The sequence below is a fragment of the Bufo gargarizans genome, chromosome 4 (assembly GCF_014858855.1).
Source record: "Bufo gargarizans isolate SCDJY-AF-19 chromosome 4, ASM1485885v1, whole genome shotgun sequence".
Lineage (NCBI taxonomy): Eukaryota > Metazoa > Chordata > Amphibia > Anura > Bufonidae > Bufo > Bufo gargarizans.
In genome coordinates, this window is record NC_058083.1 from 389453623 (window position 1) to 389475157 (window position 21535).

Consider the following 21535-nt stretch of genomic DNA (forward strand, 5'->3'; position numbering starts at 1 on the left):
CCTCCCTTAAAAAAAAAAAAAATGACAGAAATAAAGCCCCATGTATGATCAAAAGATGTGCAAAAAATACTTACATAACCAAATGGGAAAAAAAGGTACATGTACTAAAAAAACTGAAAATGAGCCAGATCTGGATGGGGGAGGGGGGTTACATGGCCCAGTCTTGACCTGGATAAAATAAAAATTTGCCCTCAGCATCAGTATATTTCCCTATGTACACAGGGATGGCTGACAACTATATGCGTTAGGGGTGAACAATTGTACTAATGATCATTCTTCCCCCATGCAGTTTGCATTAGCGGTGTAAAGTTCCTTTAAATTACTGCAGGGTGACCTATTTTAGCCCCACACTGGGCCTGTAAGGGACCCTTAGCCTCCAAAAATGCATGTCACACAGCTTTACGAGGAGGAGCAGAGGTGAATGGGCTTGTTACCATGATATAAAGCACCATCTACAGGCGCATATTTACTAGTTTGTGGCATTCATGTTTCTCTTAGAGGAAACCATTACTACAGTGTGACTGTAGGAACCATCAGCTATTACTACAGTCTGACTGCGGGAACCATCAGCCATTACTACAGTGTGACTGCGGGAACCATCAGCCATTACTACAGTCTGACTGTAGGAACCATCAGCTATTACTATAGTGTGACTGACGGAAGCAGCAGCCATTACTACAGTGTGACTGCGGGAACCATCAGCCATTACTACAGTCTGACTGCAGGAAGCCGCAGCCATTACTATAGTGTGACTGCGGGAATTATCAGCCATTACTACAGTCACTGTAGGAACCAGCAGCCATTACTACAGTGTGTAACTATGGGAAGGAGCAGCCATTACTACAGTGTGACTGTACGAAACATCAGCCATTACTACAGTGTAACTAGGTGAAGCAGCAGCCATTACCACGGTGTGACTGCAGGAATTATCAGCCATTATTACAGTGTGACTGCAGGAACAATCAGCCATTACTACAGTGTGACTGTACGAAACATCAGCCATTACTACAGTGTAATTGGGTGAAGCAGCAGCCATTACTACAGTATGACTGCGGGAACTAACACAAAGAGGCGCGCAGAATGTGTGTAGTGAAGCTCCATGGCCACCAGGGACCCGCCCCCATGTAGCTACACAAAAAGCACGTCCGCTCGAAACCAGGCGGGGCTGGTGATGACGTCACGGCAGCCAACCAATAACTGCCGTCCAGGACAGTGGCGAGCGTTGGTGTCTCTTATAGAGCCAAGAGGCGCGCTGCTGCGGTCTAGTCACGACTGGTGGTGAGGTAGCCTGCAGGTATGTCGCGGTACGGTCGGTATAGCGGAGGTGAGTGTGCACACGGCATTCAGGAGGTGTGTAGAGGTCTTTGCTGTGCGATGTCTGTGCAGCGGGACGTTTCCCTTTTCCCGCTGCTGGAGGCGCGTTTGGCCCAGTCGCCATTTTGCAGCGTGCGCCGGTCACGTGTCTGGCGCTTTGTGTGGCCGACCTCTCTGGTAATGGCGGGTTGCAGTTTATCTGCGTGTTGTTAGGCTCAGTTATTGGTGTGAGCGGCTTGTAAGTAACCGGACTACTTGTAGCGGGCGGCCCGGGTGTGGAGGCCCTGCTGTCGTGTAACGATCGTTGGGGGAGCCCTGCGGTGGGCGTGTCTATCGGCCAGGCCTCGTGGTGTGTAACGGCCGCACAGTGGCGCGCTGCTTCCGTGTGCAGCCCGGGTGTGTCACCCTGTTACGGGTGATTATGTGACACTGATCTGCCTCCTTGTGAGCACTCGTGTGATATGGAATTTCTTACTTCAGTATATTGGTGATTTGGGGCTTTTGGTTGTATCTGTAAGATCTTGCTGTAGGTCCTCCAATGAGGTGTCTGATGCCATAAAGTGGTTTTGTGGTCTGTATACAATGGAGGTGCCCTGGAGTTGTTGGCTGGCTCCCATAAGCCATTGGTGTGTAGAGCCATATCCTGGCTACTGCTGTGATGCAGGTGATCACAGGCATTGTCTGTGTCTAGTGTTTGACCTATCCTCCGGTTATCCCAAGGAGAGGTCATCAATATTGGAAACCGGACAACCCCTTTAAGTAATAGGAGACCTAAACCTGAATGAGGTGTCCCCCTCCCCCACACACTGCAGCTCCGTTCATCTCTGTGGAATTGCTGGAGCGACAGTGTGCATGCTCTACCTGCCGTGCCTGTTTTTGTGGTCTGTCATGCACCCCACCGATCTTATGGGGATAACTTATTACTGAAATAACCCTTTAATATTGTGTTGTAAATGTATACATTGGGGAGAGGATAAGGAATAGCCCCAGAAAAGTAGCTATGTTGGGCCTTGTATGTGTATCTGTTGTGCACAACCATTGGTCGTGAAATGTTTTCTGTACTGACATTCACTCTTCTCTTTTCAGAGGCAAAAGTCTATGTTGGTAATCTAGGCACCGGGGCTGGCAAAGGAGAGTTGGAGCGTGCGTTTAGTTATTATGGCCCTCTGCGCACAGTCTGGATTGCCCGGAACCCGCCTGGTTTTGCTTTTGTAGAGTTTGAAGACACACGAGACGCAGAAGACGCTGTGCGAGGCTTGGACGGAAAGTATGTGCCTGACTGGTTCTGTCTTGCGTGAAATTATACCCTACTATGACTTAGGCCTCATGTACATCACCTAGCCACTGCAGCCTATAGCCAGGCAGAAGTTCTGTCTATGTTCAGCAGCTGCCCCCTGTAGACCCAGCCTTAAAGGGACTACAGGGGGCAGCGATTTACCCAATTTTTTCCCCCCCATGAATCCATGTTTAAGAGTACCTGTTTTCCATCTGTGTTCTTCTTTTGATTGTGAATCTTGTCACTTCTTCAAAAAAGCGATTCTTCTGATATGTAAATGACGCTGTAAGGAGCCCAGAGGGGCGTTATTCTTTCTCCACGGTGCCCAGGAACGCCCCTCTGAAGTGCAGTGCCTGCCTAAGTTTGAAAACTAAGAACTCCTCCCAGTTCATCTAAATCGCCTCCCAGAGGCGAGGCTAAGTGCTCAACACCCGCCCCCCCCCCCCCAGCGCCGCACTCTGCAGCAAACACCCCGATCCTCCTCTCGCCGGCATCCCAAATCCCGCGCAGGCACAGTGCCGATGATTGCCTGAGCTATAAGATGACTGACGGCACTGCACCTGCACGGGATTTGGGGTGCCGGCGAGAGGAGGATCGGGGTGTTTGCTGCAGAGTGCAGCACTGGGGGGGGTGGGTGTTGAACACTTAGCCTCGCCTCTGGGAGGCGCTATTAGTTTTCAAACTTAGGCGGGCACTGCACTTCAGAGGGGCGTTCCTGGGCACCGTGGAGAAAGAATAACGCCCCTCTGGGCTCCTTACAGCGTCATTTACATATCAGAAGAATCGCTTTTTTGAAGAAATGACAAGACTCACAATCAAAAGAAGAACACAGATGGAAAACAGGTACTCTTTTAAACATGGATTCATGGGGAAAATTTTTGGGTAAATCGCTAGTGACAGATTCCCTTTTAAAGGGGCTGTCCGGGTTCAGAGCTCCATTTTCACACAGGCAGCCCCCACCTGAATTGAGCATTGTAGCAGTTCCAAATCTCTCCTTTGCCCTGTGCAAAATCACGCAAGGCAAAGGCATTTTCTGGAGTCCCGGTGACACACTGGGCTCTCCATGGGGCTGCCAGGAAGATCGGTGATGTCACCAGCACTGATGGGTGTGGTTTAGCGCTGCCCTAGCCAGTAAAACAGCTAGGGCAGCGCTAAAGCTTGCCCATCAGTCGGTGACCTCACCAAACACCCTGCATCGATCTAGCACAGGGCAAGGGAGCGCATCGGAGCATGAGATGTTAACATCAGGGGGGCTGCCTGGGTGAAAATATGGGTATGTCTGGGTTCAGAGCTGAACCCGGACAACCACTTTAATGTGCCATCGATGCAGTTGTGTGCATGAGCCCTTAGGCTGGCTTCACATGAGTGTGTTCAATGCAATCCTATCAGTGCCACATAGATCAGGACGGGAGCTCTTGCAGACACTGTTGAACTCGCTTGTGAGAAACCGGCCTTTCTTGAAGGATTTCTTGTAATAAAGCTTGCATGTCATAATGCACGATTATATATTTTTTCTGACTTTCGGGATTGGATATGTTAACCTCTGGTAGCGGCTAGTAAAGTTCAGATTTTATCTTGATAAGTTTCAAACAATTCATTGTAAGAAATTTTTTTTTTTTTTTTTTTTTTTTTTTATCTTTACAGGGTTATTTGCGGCTCAAGAGTTAGAGTAGAACTGTCCACAGGCATGCCGCGCCGATCTCGCTATGACAGACCCCCGGCACGCCGTCCCTTTGACCCAAGTGATAGATGTTATGAGTGTGGTGAAAAGGGTCACTATGCTTATGACTGTCTAAGATACAGCAGACGGAGAAGAAGCAGGTACGTCAGGTTCTTTGATAAGTATAACCAGATGTTCAGTGATACAAACAGCTTGCAGTGATAGTCCTACAGCGGCAGTCCTTTTCCATGGGCAGTATGGATCCATATGGGGCCTAGTGTAAGACGGGAGGATTTTATAGTATAGAATGGTATTGGTTGTGCACAAATGTGTCAAACAAGTCTGTGGGCAGTAGTGGCGGCATAAAGATTTGACTCTGAACGACTCCTCTGCACAGTCCAGTATGCAGTAATTTACAGCAAAGACATCAGTGTTAATGACACTCTAAATTTCCCTATGACTATGGATACAATCTACTGTGTAGCATTAATCACTTTATGGTGATTTTCATTTGCCCTAAGACTAAATGTTGGACACGTTTGGATTTAATTGTCAAGCGTTCCTGCCACCACTCCTGACTCTTGTTTTAGTGACTAATTCTTAATTCTGGATTGTATCGTTCCTCTGTTATTCCTCCTGGAGATTGCTGACTGTTGACAAATGAGCGTTACCAGTTGGGTATACTCTACCCACTGACATTGTCCGGTCAGTGCGGACTGTCAGGTTATTCATAAATGTTCAGGAGAAGTAACCGTGGCGCTCCAACGCGATTATAAGAATTGGGGCTTGTTCACGCAAACTTATTTTGCGTTCGTATACGGGCCGTTTTCTGCATTCCGTATACGGAACCATTCATTTCAATGGGTCCGCAACAGATGCAGACAGCACTCTGTGTGCTGTCCGCATCCGTTGCATGGCCCCACAAAAATTTAGTTCTGTCCTATTGTCTGTTTTGCGGACAAGAATAGGCATTTCTATAATGGGCCTCCTATTCCATTCCTCTTTTGCGCATCTGGGATTTGGAGACCGCACAAAACGGCACTGTTGTGGGAACGAGCCCTTATCCAGTATTGGACAGAGAAGTCGGGTAGGTGACAGGAACTTTAGTCCATTGTATGCATGATGGGGAGTTTGACATGAAGGTGATAAGAATGTTAGTGGGTCCTGTAGTCTCAGTAGCTGAGGAGGGGCAGTTAGTGGAGTTTACAATGGACTGCTGCTTTTTTTTTGTGCATTTGGCTTGTGTAATAATTTGAACTGTTCAAGTATATTAATAATCAACCTGGTCAAAACCTTACAGGTTTCTTCGTTTGAGTCAGTCGACTTGATTCAGAATGTCACGAGCCTTAAGATTTCATGCTGAGGCGCCTTGCAAATCCGACCTAATGATTCTGCTAGACCTTGAGGTGATCAGCATAAGAGGCCAGATCCCCTCAAGCCTTCTACAACTAGATCATCCTTTAAGATTCTGTAGAGGCCTTGAAATCTAAGATCTACTGTGATCGCCGTATCAGAGTAATATTGGCATACAATTGGGGCTGCCCTCCGGTTTAGAAAAGAACTACAGATTGACCACATTCCCACCTAGAAAAAACCTTCATGCGTCAATCAAGCCTCACCTGGCTCATATGGCTGTCAGTATGATCGTCGTTAGATTGAAGACCTACAGTAGATGAAGTGATCGGCTGGTAGATCCTTCTAGACCGTCTAGATCTTCTAGACCTTGGGCCAAAGAGGGTCGACCTGCAGACTTGCAAGGTTTATTTACTACAAATTCTAGTCTTGTTTGTTTTTTATTTTATTTTTTTATTTAATTTAATTTTTTTATTTTTTTTTATTATTTAGTTGTAATTTTTATTGTAAAGTGAAACTCCTTTTTAACCAGTTTCTCCTAGGTAGCTCTATTCAAGGCAAATAGGTTTCCTGATATCAGACTCATTACTGCCTGATTGTAGGTTACATAATCATTGGCTTCTGAATATAGACTAACTATATTTTAAATATTCAGATCCAGGTCCCGTTCTCACTCCAGATCCCGGGGAAGGCGATACACTCGTTCTAGAAGCCGTAGCAGAAGGTGAGCTTTGAGTTGCTTTTTCTGTTGAAGTTTTATTGAAATGTATTTCAGCGTGGAGACAAATTAAAGGGGTTGTCCGGGTTCAGAGCTGAACCCGGACATACCCTTATTTTCACCCCGGCAGCCCTCCTGAGCCTGGCATCGGAGCATCTCATGCTCCGATGCGCTCCAGTGCCCTGCGCTGGATCGCACAGGGCACGGGCTCTTGTGTTTACAATAACACACTGCCGGGCGGTAACTTCCGCCCAGCAGTGTGTTTGGTGACGTCACCGGCTCTGAGGGGTGGGCTTTAGCTCTGCCCTAGCCGTTTTACTGGCTAGGGCAGAGCCAAATCCCGCCCATCAGTGCCGGTGACGTCACCGGGCTGCCTGTCAGCCCCATAGAGAGCCCCGGTACGTCACCGGAACTCAGAAAAATGCCTTTGCCCTGCGCGATTTAGCGCAGGGCAAAGGAGAGCATCGGAGCATGAACTGCTCCGATGCTCATGTTCAGCTCTGAACCTGGACAACCCCTTTAACTGAAGTTCAGAACTTTCTGGGGGAGATTTATCAAACTTGTGTAAAGGAAAACAGACTTGGAATCTGTTTTTATGGGCAACTACCTTTCATTTTTCACAGCTCCTTTGGAAAATAAAAGGTGGAATCTGGTTGCTGTGGGCAACTCGGACAGCTCTGTGTGCTAGGAAATGGCACAAATGCTTGGCGTGGCATTCACTTCCTTGGACATAGAACTCTATCGTGTAACAACGGAAAGTGACCGTTTTGGAATAAGTTTCTGATCCAGCACTGTAGGCTTACTATACACTAGGGATTTGGACACAGAGCAGGATACAAATCTGATTAATACTGAGTGAAGATTCAGTAATTTGTATCTTGCTCCTTAAGTCCCTGCTCATTCTGAGCTTAGGACTCTAGCGGGTGGTCCTACTCTTGCAGTTCTCTAGATCTCACTGACTAGGGTTGCCCACTGGTCTCCTAAAGTTGGCATAAATTGATGTCTAGGCTTTTAATATTGATGACCTATCCTCAGGATAGGTCATCGATATCAGATTGGCTGGGGCTCCAACACAGAGACCCCCGCCGATCAGCTGTAAGAGGAGACGCAGTGCACACTCCTCCTGTCCACTGCTGCTGTTTATGGTCTTTATCATGTTATACTGTGTTGTACACTATTTCGATGCAGCAATAAACTAGGATATCAGGCAAACTGGGGCATTAGAGGGGGGAAGTTATCTGGACTTCTGCCATGCTGCTTGTCAATCTGAGTACGAAATGTCAAGTATCACTTCTGAAACATTGCTAAATGACTTCTATTTTAAGGGGTGTTCACTCTTTTTTACCAGTGATGGCTAACCTTGGCACTCCAGCTGTGGTAAAACTACAACTCCCAAGACCCCCCCCCCCCCCCCCCCCCTGCTTGGCTGCTTTTAGAACTCTATAGAAATAAATGGAGCATGCTGGGAGTCGTAGTTTCACCACAGCTGCAGTGCGAGGTTAGCCATCACTGATAACTGCGGATCCGAGTATAGGCTATCTGATTGGCAGGGATGCATGTGTCAGTCCTCTTTACGCCTGGAAGTCGGCACTGGAGCGTCACAGCTTCATCCATTGTGCAGTGAACGGGGCTGGTTATACAGCGCTGCTCCTACTGATGTGAATCTTGAAGATGGCAACAGAAAAACCATTCAATTTGCATCTATGGGTCACATACTTTAGCTTCAGTCATGTAGCTTACAAGTTGAACTATGTACATGGTTTAGCGTCACCAAATTCTCATAATATTATGTACAATCCTGTTCTGTAGGTCTAGGTCTGGATCTCCCCGTAGATCGAGATCTGGCTCCCCTCGTAGGTCAAGATCTCCACGCAGAACCCGATCTCCTCCTTCAGTTAAAAGATCCAGGTAAGTGAATATTATACAACAGGAAGTTTGCTACCAAATGAAACACTAGTTGACAAAGTTAAATAACAATGAACCATTTTCAGATCTAGGTCTCGCTCAAGGTCCCGGTCTGCCTCACGCCCCAGAAGCAGGTAAGATTCCACTGTTGTAAATTCATGCGTTTGTATAATATGGTGGTTAGATGCAGCATTTGACCAGTTGCGAACAGATTAGTTAGTTTTCAGCCTGTGCTATGATGTGAACTGTCCTGTGCTTGGTAAAATATTCTCATGTGCTGAACAGGACTAGTAGTGCCATTAAAGAGGACCTTTTGCCGCTCCTGACATTCCTATTTTAATAGCTTCCTACATTCCCCACGTACTAATAATTCTGGAGCATCTATTATGGCTGTTGCGCCATTGCTTTATTTATACTAGAAGTTATGCATTAATTTTATAGCAGTCTGCATTAAGGAGACAGAGGGGAGGTAACAAGTTGGGGGCTGTGGTATCTGCACAGACTGACTCTATCCAATCAGTGCTGCCTTTTCAGACTGTGCAGGCACCCCACCTAACTAGTTCCCTCCCATATATACCCTTACTGCAGGCTAATAGAAATTCATTCATAACTTCTAGTGAGGAATGGGACAACATACAGACATAAGAATAGATGCTCCAGAAAAGTTAGTACGTGGGGAGCTATTAAATAGGCATGTCAGGAGTGGTGAAAGGTCCTCTTTAAAATTGTTTCAAATATAAAATGCTGGTACTGCTGGCCGTGTTCTAGAAGACTGGTAAGGTTCTGCCCACATGAAGTTAGTCTCTGTGCGTTGTTGGGGTCAAATGGCACAACAGGCTGCAGCAGCGGGTAATTTAGCAGTAAAGTGGTTCCCCAATTAATTCTTCCCTCTCACAATTGTGGTTTTGTGTGAATTTTGGTATTGTGTGAAGTTATTATAGTTTTTGTGAACTAAGTACACTTTATTTTTTTTCTGCGCCACTTGCATTAAAGAAAAATGCCACAAAAAATCTAATTGGTAGTCTTAAATTTCACTATGAACCTGCAAATGCTTTCTCCTTTTCTAGTCTATGTAAAGGTAAATGGTTTTTATTTTTTTCTTGTAGATCAAAGTCAAGATCTGCTTCTCCCAAAAGAAGGTATGTACTATTTACTTTTCCTATAGCGTAATGTTTATACCCAAGGTATTTAAGGGGCTTATCTATCTTCCCTTCCTGTGAGTGGCTGAGACAAAACCGCTACCTCTTGTTTATCCCTTATTACCCCACCCGAAAATGGCCTTCTATATTGTCTAGAGCAGGGATGTCCAACCTGTGGCCCCCCAGCTGTTGCAAAACAAACTCCTAACATGCCCTTATATCTGTAGACTATCCGGGCATGCTGGTAGTTTTGCAACAGCTGAAGGGCCGCAAGTTGGGCATCTTTGGTCTAGAGCAGGCATGCTCAAACCAACTCCCACAATGCCCTGCTGTAGGCTGTTCGGGCATGCTGTGAGTTGTAGTTTTGCAACAGCTGGAGGGCCGCAGGTTGAGCATGTCTGGTCTAGAGGGAGATTTAGTGATGTGCTTCTGAGAATTTGGAAACGAGAATGATTGACTTTGCTGCATCACCTTCTTTTGGTCTTGTGAACTGTATTCATTTTCAGAAAAAAATACATACTGTGGACTTCAGTAGGTCCACATTTTTGCTGCCAAGTATTGGACATGTTCTACCTTTTTTTATGGAACAGACATACAGAAGCAGAAATCACACTGTTTGTCTGTTCCGCAAAAAAAGCTGAGTGTCCACAAAAAGTGGACCACAAACCCATTAAAGTCAGTGCGTCTACACAAAACAGACAGTGGTGTGCATGAAGGCAGCAGGGAAGCTACTGAGCATGCTGGTCCACTTCTGAATGCCGTAGAAGGTGATCAGAAGGATCAACACAACCAGTGAGGAAAATGTACTTGGAAAAAAACTGAATTTTTATTGCATGTGTACTACAATAATGCACTCTAAACTCCCTGTAATTGCATAATTAACTCAAGGGTTGGCCCTTTTATTGAGGGGTCTAAAGTGTTTAATTTGATACAATTTTATAGATGTGATGCCTTTGAAGTTCTGGTTCAGTTAAAATACTAAATTGCTGGTTTGTTTCTTGTTTGCAGCCGCTCGCCATCCGCAAGTCCACGAAGGAGCGTAAGCCCAGAGAGGAATGGCTAGATACTTGCTGCATTTTTTTTTTCCCTTTACTCTTCATCTTGGAATACTTTGTTTTAAATGGTCACTTTGGTAGGCTAGCGTACAATGTATGTTATATCCTGTCATCTGATAGTGAAACTTTTGTATCTTGAAATTTAAAAGTACTTGTTCATTGAATGTTGACTGTCATGACTAGCTTTTCAAATTCAAAAAGTGCAGGCATACTGAGGGGTGCATGAGTGGATAGGCCCATCTTAAAACCTGTGTAGTGAAATAACAACATGCTTGAATCGCATGCCTACTTGAGAGCTCTTTAGTAATATATGGATGTGTTGGTCTTGGCAGACAGCTGCTGGGCTACCTTGTATTACAGCTGATCTCTAGCAGTATGGTCCACCATCTGGAATAATGTATATGGTTGTGCCCCCTATGTTTCATTCTGCATATCCATATTGTGGCGCTGTGTGAAGACCTGTGTTGCACATCTGTTGTGACGAGCAGCTTGTATAAAACACTTTTTTTTTGGAGTTGTCTAAAGCTTTACAACTGCAGTTCTTAGGACTTCAGCATATGTGATGTTCTAAATAAATTTTGTTTTTTTCCAGTTGTGTTCATTTTTTTTTTCTCTTGTGCAGTCCTCTGTGGCTTATTCTAGCTGATAAATGACCCCCTGTAATTTTTAAATCTAAAATGCACCTAATTTAGCTGTATTTCATGTGCAAATTTGTTGCACAGCAACTTCCTCCCAATCATGCTAGGGCCTCCCATCCCCGCCCACAATTAACCATCTCATTTACCATTTGCTATGCCTGTGTCAGGCATAGAAAAAGGCCTAAATGTAAGACTACAAGGAAGCTGTCTTACATTTGGCACTGACGAAGGATCCGCCAAAGTTATGTAGAGGCCAGTGTCTCTTCATAACTGAAGCAGATCCAGTGCAGGGCTTTATTAAGACCGGCATCTAAAATGCTGGTCTTGAATAAATGTGCCCCTATAAATAAAAACTCCTTTCAAAGCAAAAAATGTTAAAGGACATCTGTCAGCAGATCTGTACCTATGACACTGGCTGACCTGTCACATGTGCACTTGGCAGCTGAAGGAATCTGTGTTAGTCCCATGTTCATATGTGTCCACATTGCATAGAAATTTTAATATATGCAAATGAGCCTCTAGCAACAACAAGAGCATTGTTGTTAAACCTAGAGGCTCTGTTCTCTCTGCAACTGCTGCACTGGTTTACAGGGGCAGGCAGTAATACATCACCCTTTCCTGACATTAAAGCTGGCCCCCATAGGGTGAATGATAGAACAGAACAAATAAAAATTCATTAAAGTGATCAAAAAGTCACAACGCCCCAAAATGGAATTATCAAAACCCATAGATTGTCCATCAAAAGTTGAGCCCCCACAAATCTCTGTAGACATAGCTATGAAAGTTATGGAGGTCAGAATATGGTGATAAAAAAAAGTTTCAAAAGTTATTTTTCAGTGTTGTACTGACCTGGAGAATGAAGAACACAATTCAGTTTTACCACATAGTAAATGCCATAAAAAAAAGGCGGAATTGCATTCTGCCTCCCCAATTCCACCCTATTTGGAAGGATATATTTCCTGCTTCACACTATATCCTATACAATATTAAATGGTGGCATTAGAAAGTATAACTTGCCCAGCAAAAAAACAAGCCCTCATACAGCTGTGTGAACAGAAAATTAAAGTTATAGTTCTGGGTAGTGTTGAGCGAAGCAAGCTATGGGTGCTTCATCTGAAGTTGCTTTGTTCAAAACTTTGGAATAATACTGAATGGAATCAGTCTCTGTACAGCATTAAAACCCAATAAAAAAAAAGTACCAGACTGCATAGAATATTAAAACTGTTAATACAATTAGTATAATAATACATGAAAACAGGTGCAGGGAAAAGGTGGTATCCACAAGAGGAAGACACTCACATTGTAATAACAGTGCAATGGGTTTCAAATGTACAATAGAAGATCCATTACTCATACTGTGCTTCCTCTGGGATGGTGCCAGCTCCGAAGTGCATTTCAGCAAACATTTGTCTGTGGGTGGCATCATCACAGAGGGGCACATACTAAATACACCTGTTGACCAATCGTATTGCCTGGCAAATAATTGATAATAAACTCCTGTGTGCAAGCGTGAACAAGAAGGCAAAATCGCATCAATGTGAAGTGCTAATATCACATGAAGCATCCTGTGAGTTAATCACATGATCGGACGTCAAAAATCACCCTATTATCCCTGGCAAATGCGCAATACTAGGATCGCACGAATGCCAGTGGTATCACACACAAGGTTGCACGGGCCCAACGCATCACCATGGAGACTTGCATGCTTCATATTGGGAATGAATATTGCATCTAATATCGACATACATAACTGCATATGTATAAAGGCATTATGTGTGTCTGCAAAATAATTATAATAACTAAGCATATATGTTAACACAAACAAGTGTGGATGAGTGAACAAGTGACAGTGAGTAAAACTGCTGATTTTTAATATATGATTAATGAATATATGTAAATGATGTCAGTATGATTATATATGGTTCAATTTGTTTTTATTGAAAGCATAGACATAATGAGTCACAGAATAATTATGTATTCAAGTATCATAGCTCCATACAAATATAAATTCAGCAATCATCAATTCAAAGATGAATGGAGAGAGGGGGGAAGACAGGACAGGAGGAAAAGGGGAAGGAGGGAGAGAGGGGAGTGTACTAGTAATCCAGACAAGATTTTATAGCATTAAAACTAATAGGAGTATGTTAAGTAAAAGTACCTGAGGTCAACCAACCTGAAAAATTTGCAGACGCCCGGAACTGGTACCAGGCTTCCCATTGTCTAGAATGTGCCACGCCAGATCCCTGGTCTTCGGCACCCAACTCCTCCAGGCGCGCCAGACAATCTAGAGCCCCCACCCAAGTAACTCTAAGAAGGCTTTCTGTTGAGCGCCAAGCTCGAGGTATGATTTGGCGCATTGCTATGATAAAGAATCTAAGGATGCCTTTCTTTTTTTAAACATTCTCTTTTTATTGTAATAGTAGACAAGAGTACCATATTACATATTCTTTTTTCAAGTGATAAGGAAAAGGACATGACCAGTACAACTGGCCAAAATAGCAAGACGTTGCAAGTCACAAGTATAACCTCCATCAAAAGACATCATCTGGTTTACAAAACCTCACATATCATGCATTGTGACATTACAAGTTTTATACATCAATTTTCCTCATTTGTGGTACAAAAATAAACCACAGATCAATATACGGACAAAAACAAGAAATAAAATCTTAAAACAAAACATAAGAGTCGAGTTGGTTCACTCCCTTCCCCTTAATCTGAAATCTGTGTACTGAATAGCATATGGTTTAGGTTCAATCATCTTCCACTTGATTTTGGTTGCTTAATAATGGTTCCCAAATTAAGCTAGAGACCTATCTTTGCTTTCTGGCCTATTTCCTTCAGGGATGGTAGGTGCCTCCATTCCTCAGTCACCTTTCCAGAATGGGGCTCTCAAGACCCCTGATCCTGTTGGGTTTCAATGTGCAACAGCCAGGGTTGCCAAATTTCTAGAAACTTTTGTCTGTTATGAGCCTCCCAACTAGCTAACTCCTCCATCCTGCAGAGGTGATTCATTTTTTCATACCACATGGTAATACTCGGCGGTTCTGTAGTTCTCCACAATGCAGGAACTAGCAACTTGGCAGCCGTTATCATATGTGTCTGAAGGTTATTTTTATGAGGGGTAAATTTGCCTTCGTGTTTCCATAACAAGACTAGGGGCAGAGAGAGAAAGGTTCCCACTACAGATCTTATTCATAGTACACTCCACATCATCCCAGAACCGTCTAATTTTATGACAGTGCCACCATATGTGGGAAATGCTACCCACCCCCCTCCATACATCTCCAGCACTCACTTGAGGTAAGTAAGTTGATTTTTTGCAGGAATTCAGGTGTACGATACCATCTAGTTAAAGTTTTAAGTGAATTCTCCTGCACTCTGACACATCTGGAGAACCCTTGTGAGTGAGATAAAATAAAGGCTTTACTAGGCTCATCAAGAGTAATCTCTAGTTCCTTCTCCCATTCTTTAATGTAAGTGGGCGGGTTATCTCCTCTCTTTTCTAGAATCTGTCTGTATATTAAAGATAAAGTTTTAGTTGGTAATTTCGGCAATAAGACCATATTCTCTAACCAGGACGGATCTACCTTTTATTGGTGTTTAGATACCTTAAACTTCTTACATGTGACTTCAAAGTCCCATTTTTGTATATCTGAGCCTACCCTCGGTGGTTCACCTTTAATAGATTCATAGATATCAGTGGAGAGAGGCAATTGTAAAAGGTCCCCTATTTTTAGTTCTGATACAGAGTCCCATACTGGGTTGGTTTCTGTAACTCTATCTGAAAGGACATAAGGGAGTATATATAGGGGATAGACTTCCTTTTCCAAGGTTTAACGCTAACGACCCCTGACATTCTTTAATAGTGCTTTTAGTTATAACACTTATAAGTTCCGTAGGGCTTAAAGTTGAAGGTTTGTGCCACAGCAAGTACGAACTTCTTTTACCTAATACTTCTCTCTCAAACCTAACATGCAGGGAAGTGTCCCCAGGTCTGGATAAGGTTAACCATCTCTCTAGATGAATAGCTTGGACATAGGCAGAAATATCTGGTAAAGAGATTCCCCCATGTCTCTTCCGTATAAGTAGGGAGTACGGTAATCTGGCTTTTTTGTTATCCCATAAGAATTTCCCCATAATCGATCTCACTTTATTTAGGAATGATCTGGGTATTGCTATCGGAAGGGAACGAAGCATATATAGTGGGGGAGAATGTAGGAGGTTAATACGTTTTTCCGCCCTAGCCATGAAACCTTGGGTGACAAGGATTTATTCAAGAACGTTTGAACTTTGGTTAATAAAGGAGAATAGTTGAGCTGGAACAGTTGGGTAGGGTTGGCTGGTATCATAACTCCCAAGTATTTAATTGCCGTGGAGGGCCACTTAAAAGGGGACATACCTCTTATCCTTTTCAATTGGGAAGAGGTTAGGGAAACTCCAATGGCTTCTGACTTCTCCATGTTAATTTTAAAATTGGAAATCTCTCCAAAAGCTTTAAAGGTGGCTAGAATTTGGTTCATTGCTTCTATGGGGTTAGTGACCATTAGTAGCAAATCGTCAGCAAATGCTGCCATTTTCTGTGTGTCACCTCTAATTTTAATTCCTCTAACACTAGGATCCTGCCTGAATTTTAGCAGAAGCGTTTCAAGGACTAATATAAATAAAGATGGGGAGAGGGGGCACCCCTGCCTAGTACCATTCTTAATGATGAAAGGATCAGATAATGTACCGTTCACTAGAATACGAGCTGTGGGAGCAGAATACAGGGAGAAGATCGCTCTGACAAACATATCAGGAAAGCCAAACGCCAATAGGGTACTACGCATGAAAGGCCAGATGACCCTATCAAATGCCTTTTCCGCATCTGTCCCTAGTAACATTAAAGGCATATTTTTCTTCTTAGCATAGCAAACCGCGTTTACCACTCGACTAACATTATGCCTGCCTTCCCTGCCGGGCACAAACCCCACTTGCTCCTCCCCCAGGCAGCAGACCCGCTATACGATGACTTAGCAATTTAGCCCACCATTTTAAATCCGTGTTAAGGAGCGAGATTGGGCGATAGCTGCCACACGCTTCAGGGTCTTTCCCTTCCTTGGGGATGATAGTGATTGTCGCCTCCTGGGCCTGCGGATGAAGAACTGTTATGGACTATTGATACAAAATGGATACTTGCTTGTTGAGCTAAGATGGTGGCCAGGCATTCAGCCAACACCTATAAACTAGAATCTTACTTTGTGTTTTTATCATGTGTTTCTTTGTGGTTTCTGTTCAGCTCAAGCAAGCAGCTACAAAGAAAGAAGTAACGGTTTCACCCAGGGGGGAGGGAGAAGGAATTTCCTCTGGCCGTCAAGGTTACAGAAAAGTAGAGAGTTCATAGCCAATAGAAAATATATACTTTATCTTTCACCCCCCTCCCACTCCCTCCTCTCATGAAACCCATGTTGTTTTCAGAAATAAACCAGAGATACTGATTAACTCCATGTAGTGAGTTGTCTGTCTGATCTCTCCGTGCACGTATCTTAATTAATTAATTTGGAGCAGTACATCAAATCAAACTGGCAGCTTTGTCAGAACCAGAACAATTTTGGCGCCCAATCGTGGGGCTCGAGGATTGGACCCTCTGTTCCCGTACCCCCAGAGACCAGACGAGGAGAGGCGCACTAACGGACACCGGGATCGCAACCCGTGATATGAGGTAGGAAAATTGAGTCATCTTGCCTATAAAGTGTCCCCTGGTGTAGCCTCTTGGTGTTCGTCTGAGGGAGGGGTGCGGAAGCAGTCTGGGACGTCCTCGAGGGCATGAAAGTAAGAACCCCATATGTTTTCTTAAAGTCTTGATGTACTGTGTTGTGCCTATAAGTTGTGAAGACCCTGTTGACAAGTATCATTGACTGAGACACGGAGTTCTCCTGTGTTCCTGTATCGGAGTTCAGCCCGGTGTCTGACTCAAATCTCCATAAAGGGGACGATCACAGATGGGTGGAGAGCGGTTCGCGGTAGCCCAGAGTGTGCTGACCGGAACTCAAAGGTCTTCACGTCCAGTGATTACTCTATGCAGAGGTCTTTAGGCGGCTTCAGTAGGTACGAGAGATAATGGGAAATGAGGAAAGTGTCCCGAAGGGTTACTGTTCACCTGAACAGTACGTGGCGGACAGGAGAGGCAAACGTTTCATAAAAGGATTAAGTAAGTTGGAGAAGAGTTAAAGGTGTCTGTAAAGGAGGCATCCTATGTAGTGCTACCTGGCAAGTGTTGTTAAACGAGAAGAGAGGGAAGTTAGAAGATGATGAATTGACAGACATGGTCCGTGTGTGGTTGGACTGTAGTAAAGAATTTGAACAGACCGGGGGGGAACTAAATTTTGATGAGAAAAGACAGAGATATTTCTGTAAGCCTGGTGTTGCATTGATACATGAATTGCCACCACCCTATAATGGCGCCGGGAAGAAAGCAGGTGGGTGGACCTGCAAAACATGTGGTCAACAGAATCCCTCCTCCCGTGATACGTGCCTTCCCTGTGGGGTTCCCCACCCACAAAACCACACCTTGGTAACTACTCCCCGGCACGTCCCATCACTTCCCGTGTTAGCTACAGCGCCATCTTGACCCCAGGCAACGCCCATGAACGGACCTTTAATATCATTCGGTCCGGACCCCCCCCCGTCACTCCTATGTCACCCCTAGTGTCCCGGTGATCTCTATGCTGTACCCGATGATAAACCCGGACGGTACATTCATGCTACCCCACTCACCTGCCACCCTTACTCCTATAATGGTAGGGGGGCAACCTGATGAAGCAGAACAGGGGGATGCAGACGGTGCTGCAGAATCCACAATGGGCATACAAAATGCACCGGGTAATATGCAAACTCCTTCGCGGGGTACCCCGACAGACTACGGTGATCCGCCAACTTTACCCCTGGCACCACAGTGGACTGTACCCATGACCGTGCGCCCATCACGACGTTCACAAGATCAAATACTGCAGGGTCAGATTACAGAGTTACAAAAGAACTTACAGAAAATTGAGCAGGGAAACCTTGAGACACTGAAAGAAGCCCTAGCACTTAACCGGCCACAGGGACCACCAAAATATGTGTCTTTCACCCCACAACAGTTATTCACCATAGTGAATTTACTGCCTGACCCTGAGACCCATCCCATGCCCTTTTTCAGGAAACTGTCCCAAGTGCATCAAACCTATGGGTGCACATGGTCGGACCTGCAAAGTATAGTGGAAAACAAGACAGGTGAATACTCCTCACTGATGATGGATCAAATCCACATCCCTGAACTTAAAGGTGCTAACTTTGGCCCCCGGGATCATGAGTCTGGAGAATTCTTTATAGAACAACTACAGAAATGGACAAAAGCTAAATTTGCAGATCATTCCAAGCAGATCATTTCACCACACTGCAGGACAGCTGCGGGGGATCAGTTGACCCCCACCTTTTTTCTTTTCACAGAAATGTTGGTTTCTGCTGTGTTAGTTTAAGCTCCTCTTTCTGATAAGAAACTGTCTTGCTTCTTGGTCTTTGTGGTTTTTACTCAAATTATGTGACACCCACAGATGCCGGATGTCTGACAATAAAATTCTGCACTGATTCATATGAGCGAGGGGATTCGCTGCAAACCATTTTGCACCTCATCCCCAATACTCTCTGGGCCAGAGGACCCCAGGATATTGGATACCTCAGTGTCCCACCAGTCACTGTGACCCTGAAGGACCCCAAAGTCCTACCATACAAAGAGACTGGACCCAGTAGCCAGAGAAGCCCCTTCCTGTGTCAGAGCTATCCCTGCTGCCAGCTCTCTTCTAAACGTCACATCTGACGTTGTGCTGGGTCATCCCCTCACTATTCTGGCTCCCCATGACATTTCTGCCATCCTCCAGCAGACTCAACCTAAACACCTCACTGCACAGCGCCACCTCCGGCTTCAGTGTAGTTTGCTTCTGCCAGATAATGTCACCATTCAGAGGTGCCACATCCTCAATCCTGCTGCACTCCTTCCTCTTCCAAGGGGGGAGTATACTGGAGAATCTGAAGATTTTATTGATCTACAGGCACACTCGAGCTGACACCTCTGAAGCCAGAGGAAAAGCCCTAGCTGACCAAGCGGCCAAGGAAGCAGCAGTGAAAGAGGAAAGAGTCCAGTCAGACCAGATTATGATAACACAGGAAGACCTGGAACAAGAAGAAATCACATGGGACCTCCTGAAACAAATACAGAAACAGGCCACGCCACAAGAAAAATTGGATTGGCTAAAAGAGTCAGCCCAAGAAGAGAAAGAATCTGGACTGTGGACCCAAGGAGAGAGAGCATCTCTGCCCAAAGCTCTCTATCCTCTGATAGCTTCAATAGCTCATGGGCCCACCCACCAACCTAAGACCATCATGAAAGAACTAATAGACAATGGCCCCAGGGATAACCCCTGTCCTGGTGAGGCATACTCAGTCTTGCCTCATCTGTGCGCAGTGCAACCCGGGAAGACCTGAGCCTACACCAACCAAATGTCTCCCCAAAGCCCAGTACCCGTTCCAACGGATTCAAATTGACCACATCCAGATGCCAATGTGCCAAGGGTTTCAATATGTGCTAGTAGTGATAGACTTGTTCTCTGGGTGGCCAGAAGCCTACCCTGTCCGAAACCAGACAGCAACCACTACTGCAAAAAAACTGATGCAGGAGCTTGTCTGTAGGTTCGGAGTACCTGAGGTCATTGAGAGTGATCAGGGCCCAGCATTCACTGCTAGATTAACCCAAGAAGTCTGGAAGATGGTAGGGTCACACTTAACCTATCACACACCCTACAGACCCCAAAGCGGCGACAAAGTCAAACGACTGAACGAGGTACTGAAGTCCAAGATGCTGAAAATGACTGGGGAGACAGGGCTCAGTTGGGTACAATGCCTGCCAATAGCACTATTTTCAGTTAGACACACCCCTAGGCCTCCACACCAAATTTTGTTTAGGACACGGCCTAGGATGGGACAGTACTTCCCACAGCAATTGCAAATGCATTATGAATCTGTTGCTAAATATGTGATTGCCCATAGTAAACAATTGTCTAATATATGTGCACAAGTTTTCTCTTCCATTCCAGATCCTGACTCCCTAGAGGGAATACACACTCTCAAACCTGGAGAGTGGGTGGTGGTCAAGAAACACGTCAGAAACGCCCTCGAACCACGATACAAGGGGCCTTACCAGGTGTTGCTGACTACCCCGACCTCTGTGAAACTCGATGGAGGCTTACCTGGATCCACACCTCACATTGTAAAAGAGTAAAGGCTGTCCCGACGACCCTGGAACAATAAGCCATGAGGATTCACATACTGATCATGACTTTGACAGTGGGCATATCTGCAGTGTTCACGCCACTGGGTGATGAATGGGACAATTCACTGACACGGCACCATCAAATTCTAGTCCAGGGGTTGAGACACTCAGATTGTTGGATCTGTACCCACAGTCCCGTGAGTTCAACCAGTATGCCTTATGTTGCAATTCCCTTGGAACTTTCTGAACTGATTGACCTGTCTAATTCTACCATATTTCTCACTAGCATACACCAAGTTAAATCCAGTATACACAAGGACAGGGAAATAGCCTTTTCTGTTGCAGGGTGGGCAGATGCCCCATGGCTCATGATAAACAGATCAGGACCCTCGGTAGATTATAGCTCTACTCCTTGGCAAGAGGGACACTGGGCTAATGTCACATGTTTTCCAAGCTGGACACACTGATATTGTCTCCATGTACAAACCAAAGGGATGACATTTAGTCCACACATACACTCAGGTTGCAATGATTCAAAAACAGACAGCCACGTGCAGTGTATTGGTGTAGATGCTGAGAACGGAAAGGATCTGCCCTGTAACCACCATACTGTACAGGATCTCCGGACAGGTATATTAGCTAACGACACCGAAAGTCAGTCAAAAGGATATGAGTTGGCGAAAGGGACACAATTAGCCAAACTAATTACCCGATTATTCAATAGCACAGCAGTAGAAGTTCCAGAAGATATATACTTAGTTTGTGGACACAAAGTGTACAAATGGTTATCCGAGAATGTCACAGGACTGTGCACCATCGCCAAGCTTACTCCTGCCACCTTTATAGTACCACACTCTGAAATTGGCATAAATGCAGTACCTAAACACACCTTGTATCGTAGGGCTAAAGATAACACACCCAGACCAAATGGCAAGCCACATGTAGTAGAGACGAGCATTACCAACAAAATTGTTAGTTCCATCTTCATATATCCCATGATAGCGCAGATGTGGGATCATCTGGTAGTAGCAACAGACGACCTGGATGACCAAATATGGGAAGAGATGAGACTTATGAATACCTCAAACATTGTGCAAAACCAGTTAATCATTGTCACCAACCAACACATATTAGTTCTAGATTATGTTACAGCTAAAGATGGAGGTATGTGCCAGGTTGTGGGACCCTCTT

General features: G+C 44.9%; 1 protein-coding gene across 1 annotated transcript; it reads left to right on the forward strand.

Annotated features, from left to right (window-relative positions):
- The first annotated feature begins 1191 nt into the window (after positions 1-1191).
- SRSF7 (serine and arginine rich splicing factor 7) lies at positions 1192-11011 on the forward strand. The gene is made up of 8 exons (XM_044289691.1): positions 1192-1324; positions 2401-2581; positions 4235-4411; positions 6259-6327; positions 8131-8229; positions 8313-8360; positions 9333-9365; positions 10374-11011. The coding sequence occupies exons 1-8, from the start codon at positions 1297-1299 to the stop codon at positions 10426-10428; spliced, it is 690 nt and encodes a 229-aa protein (XP_044145626.1). The 5' UTR covers positions 1192-1296; the 3' UTR covers positions 10429-11011.
- Positions 11012-21535: the final 10524 nt, after the last annotated feature.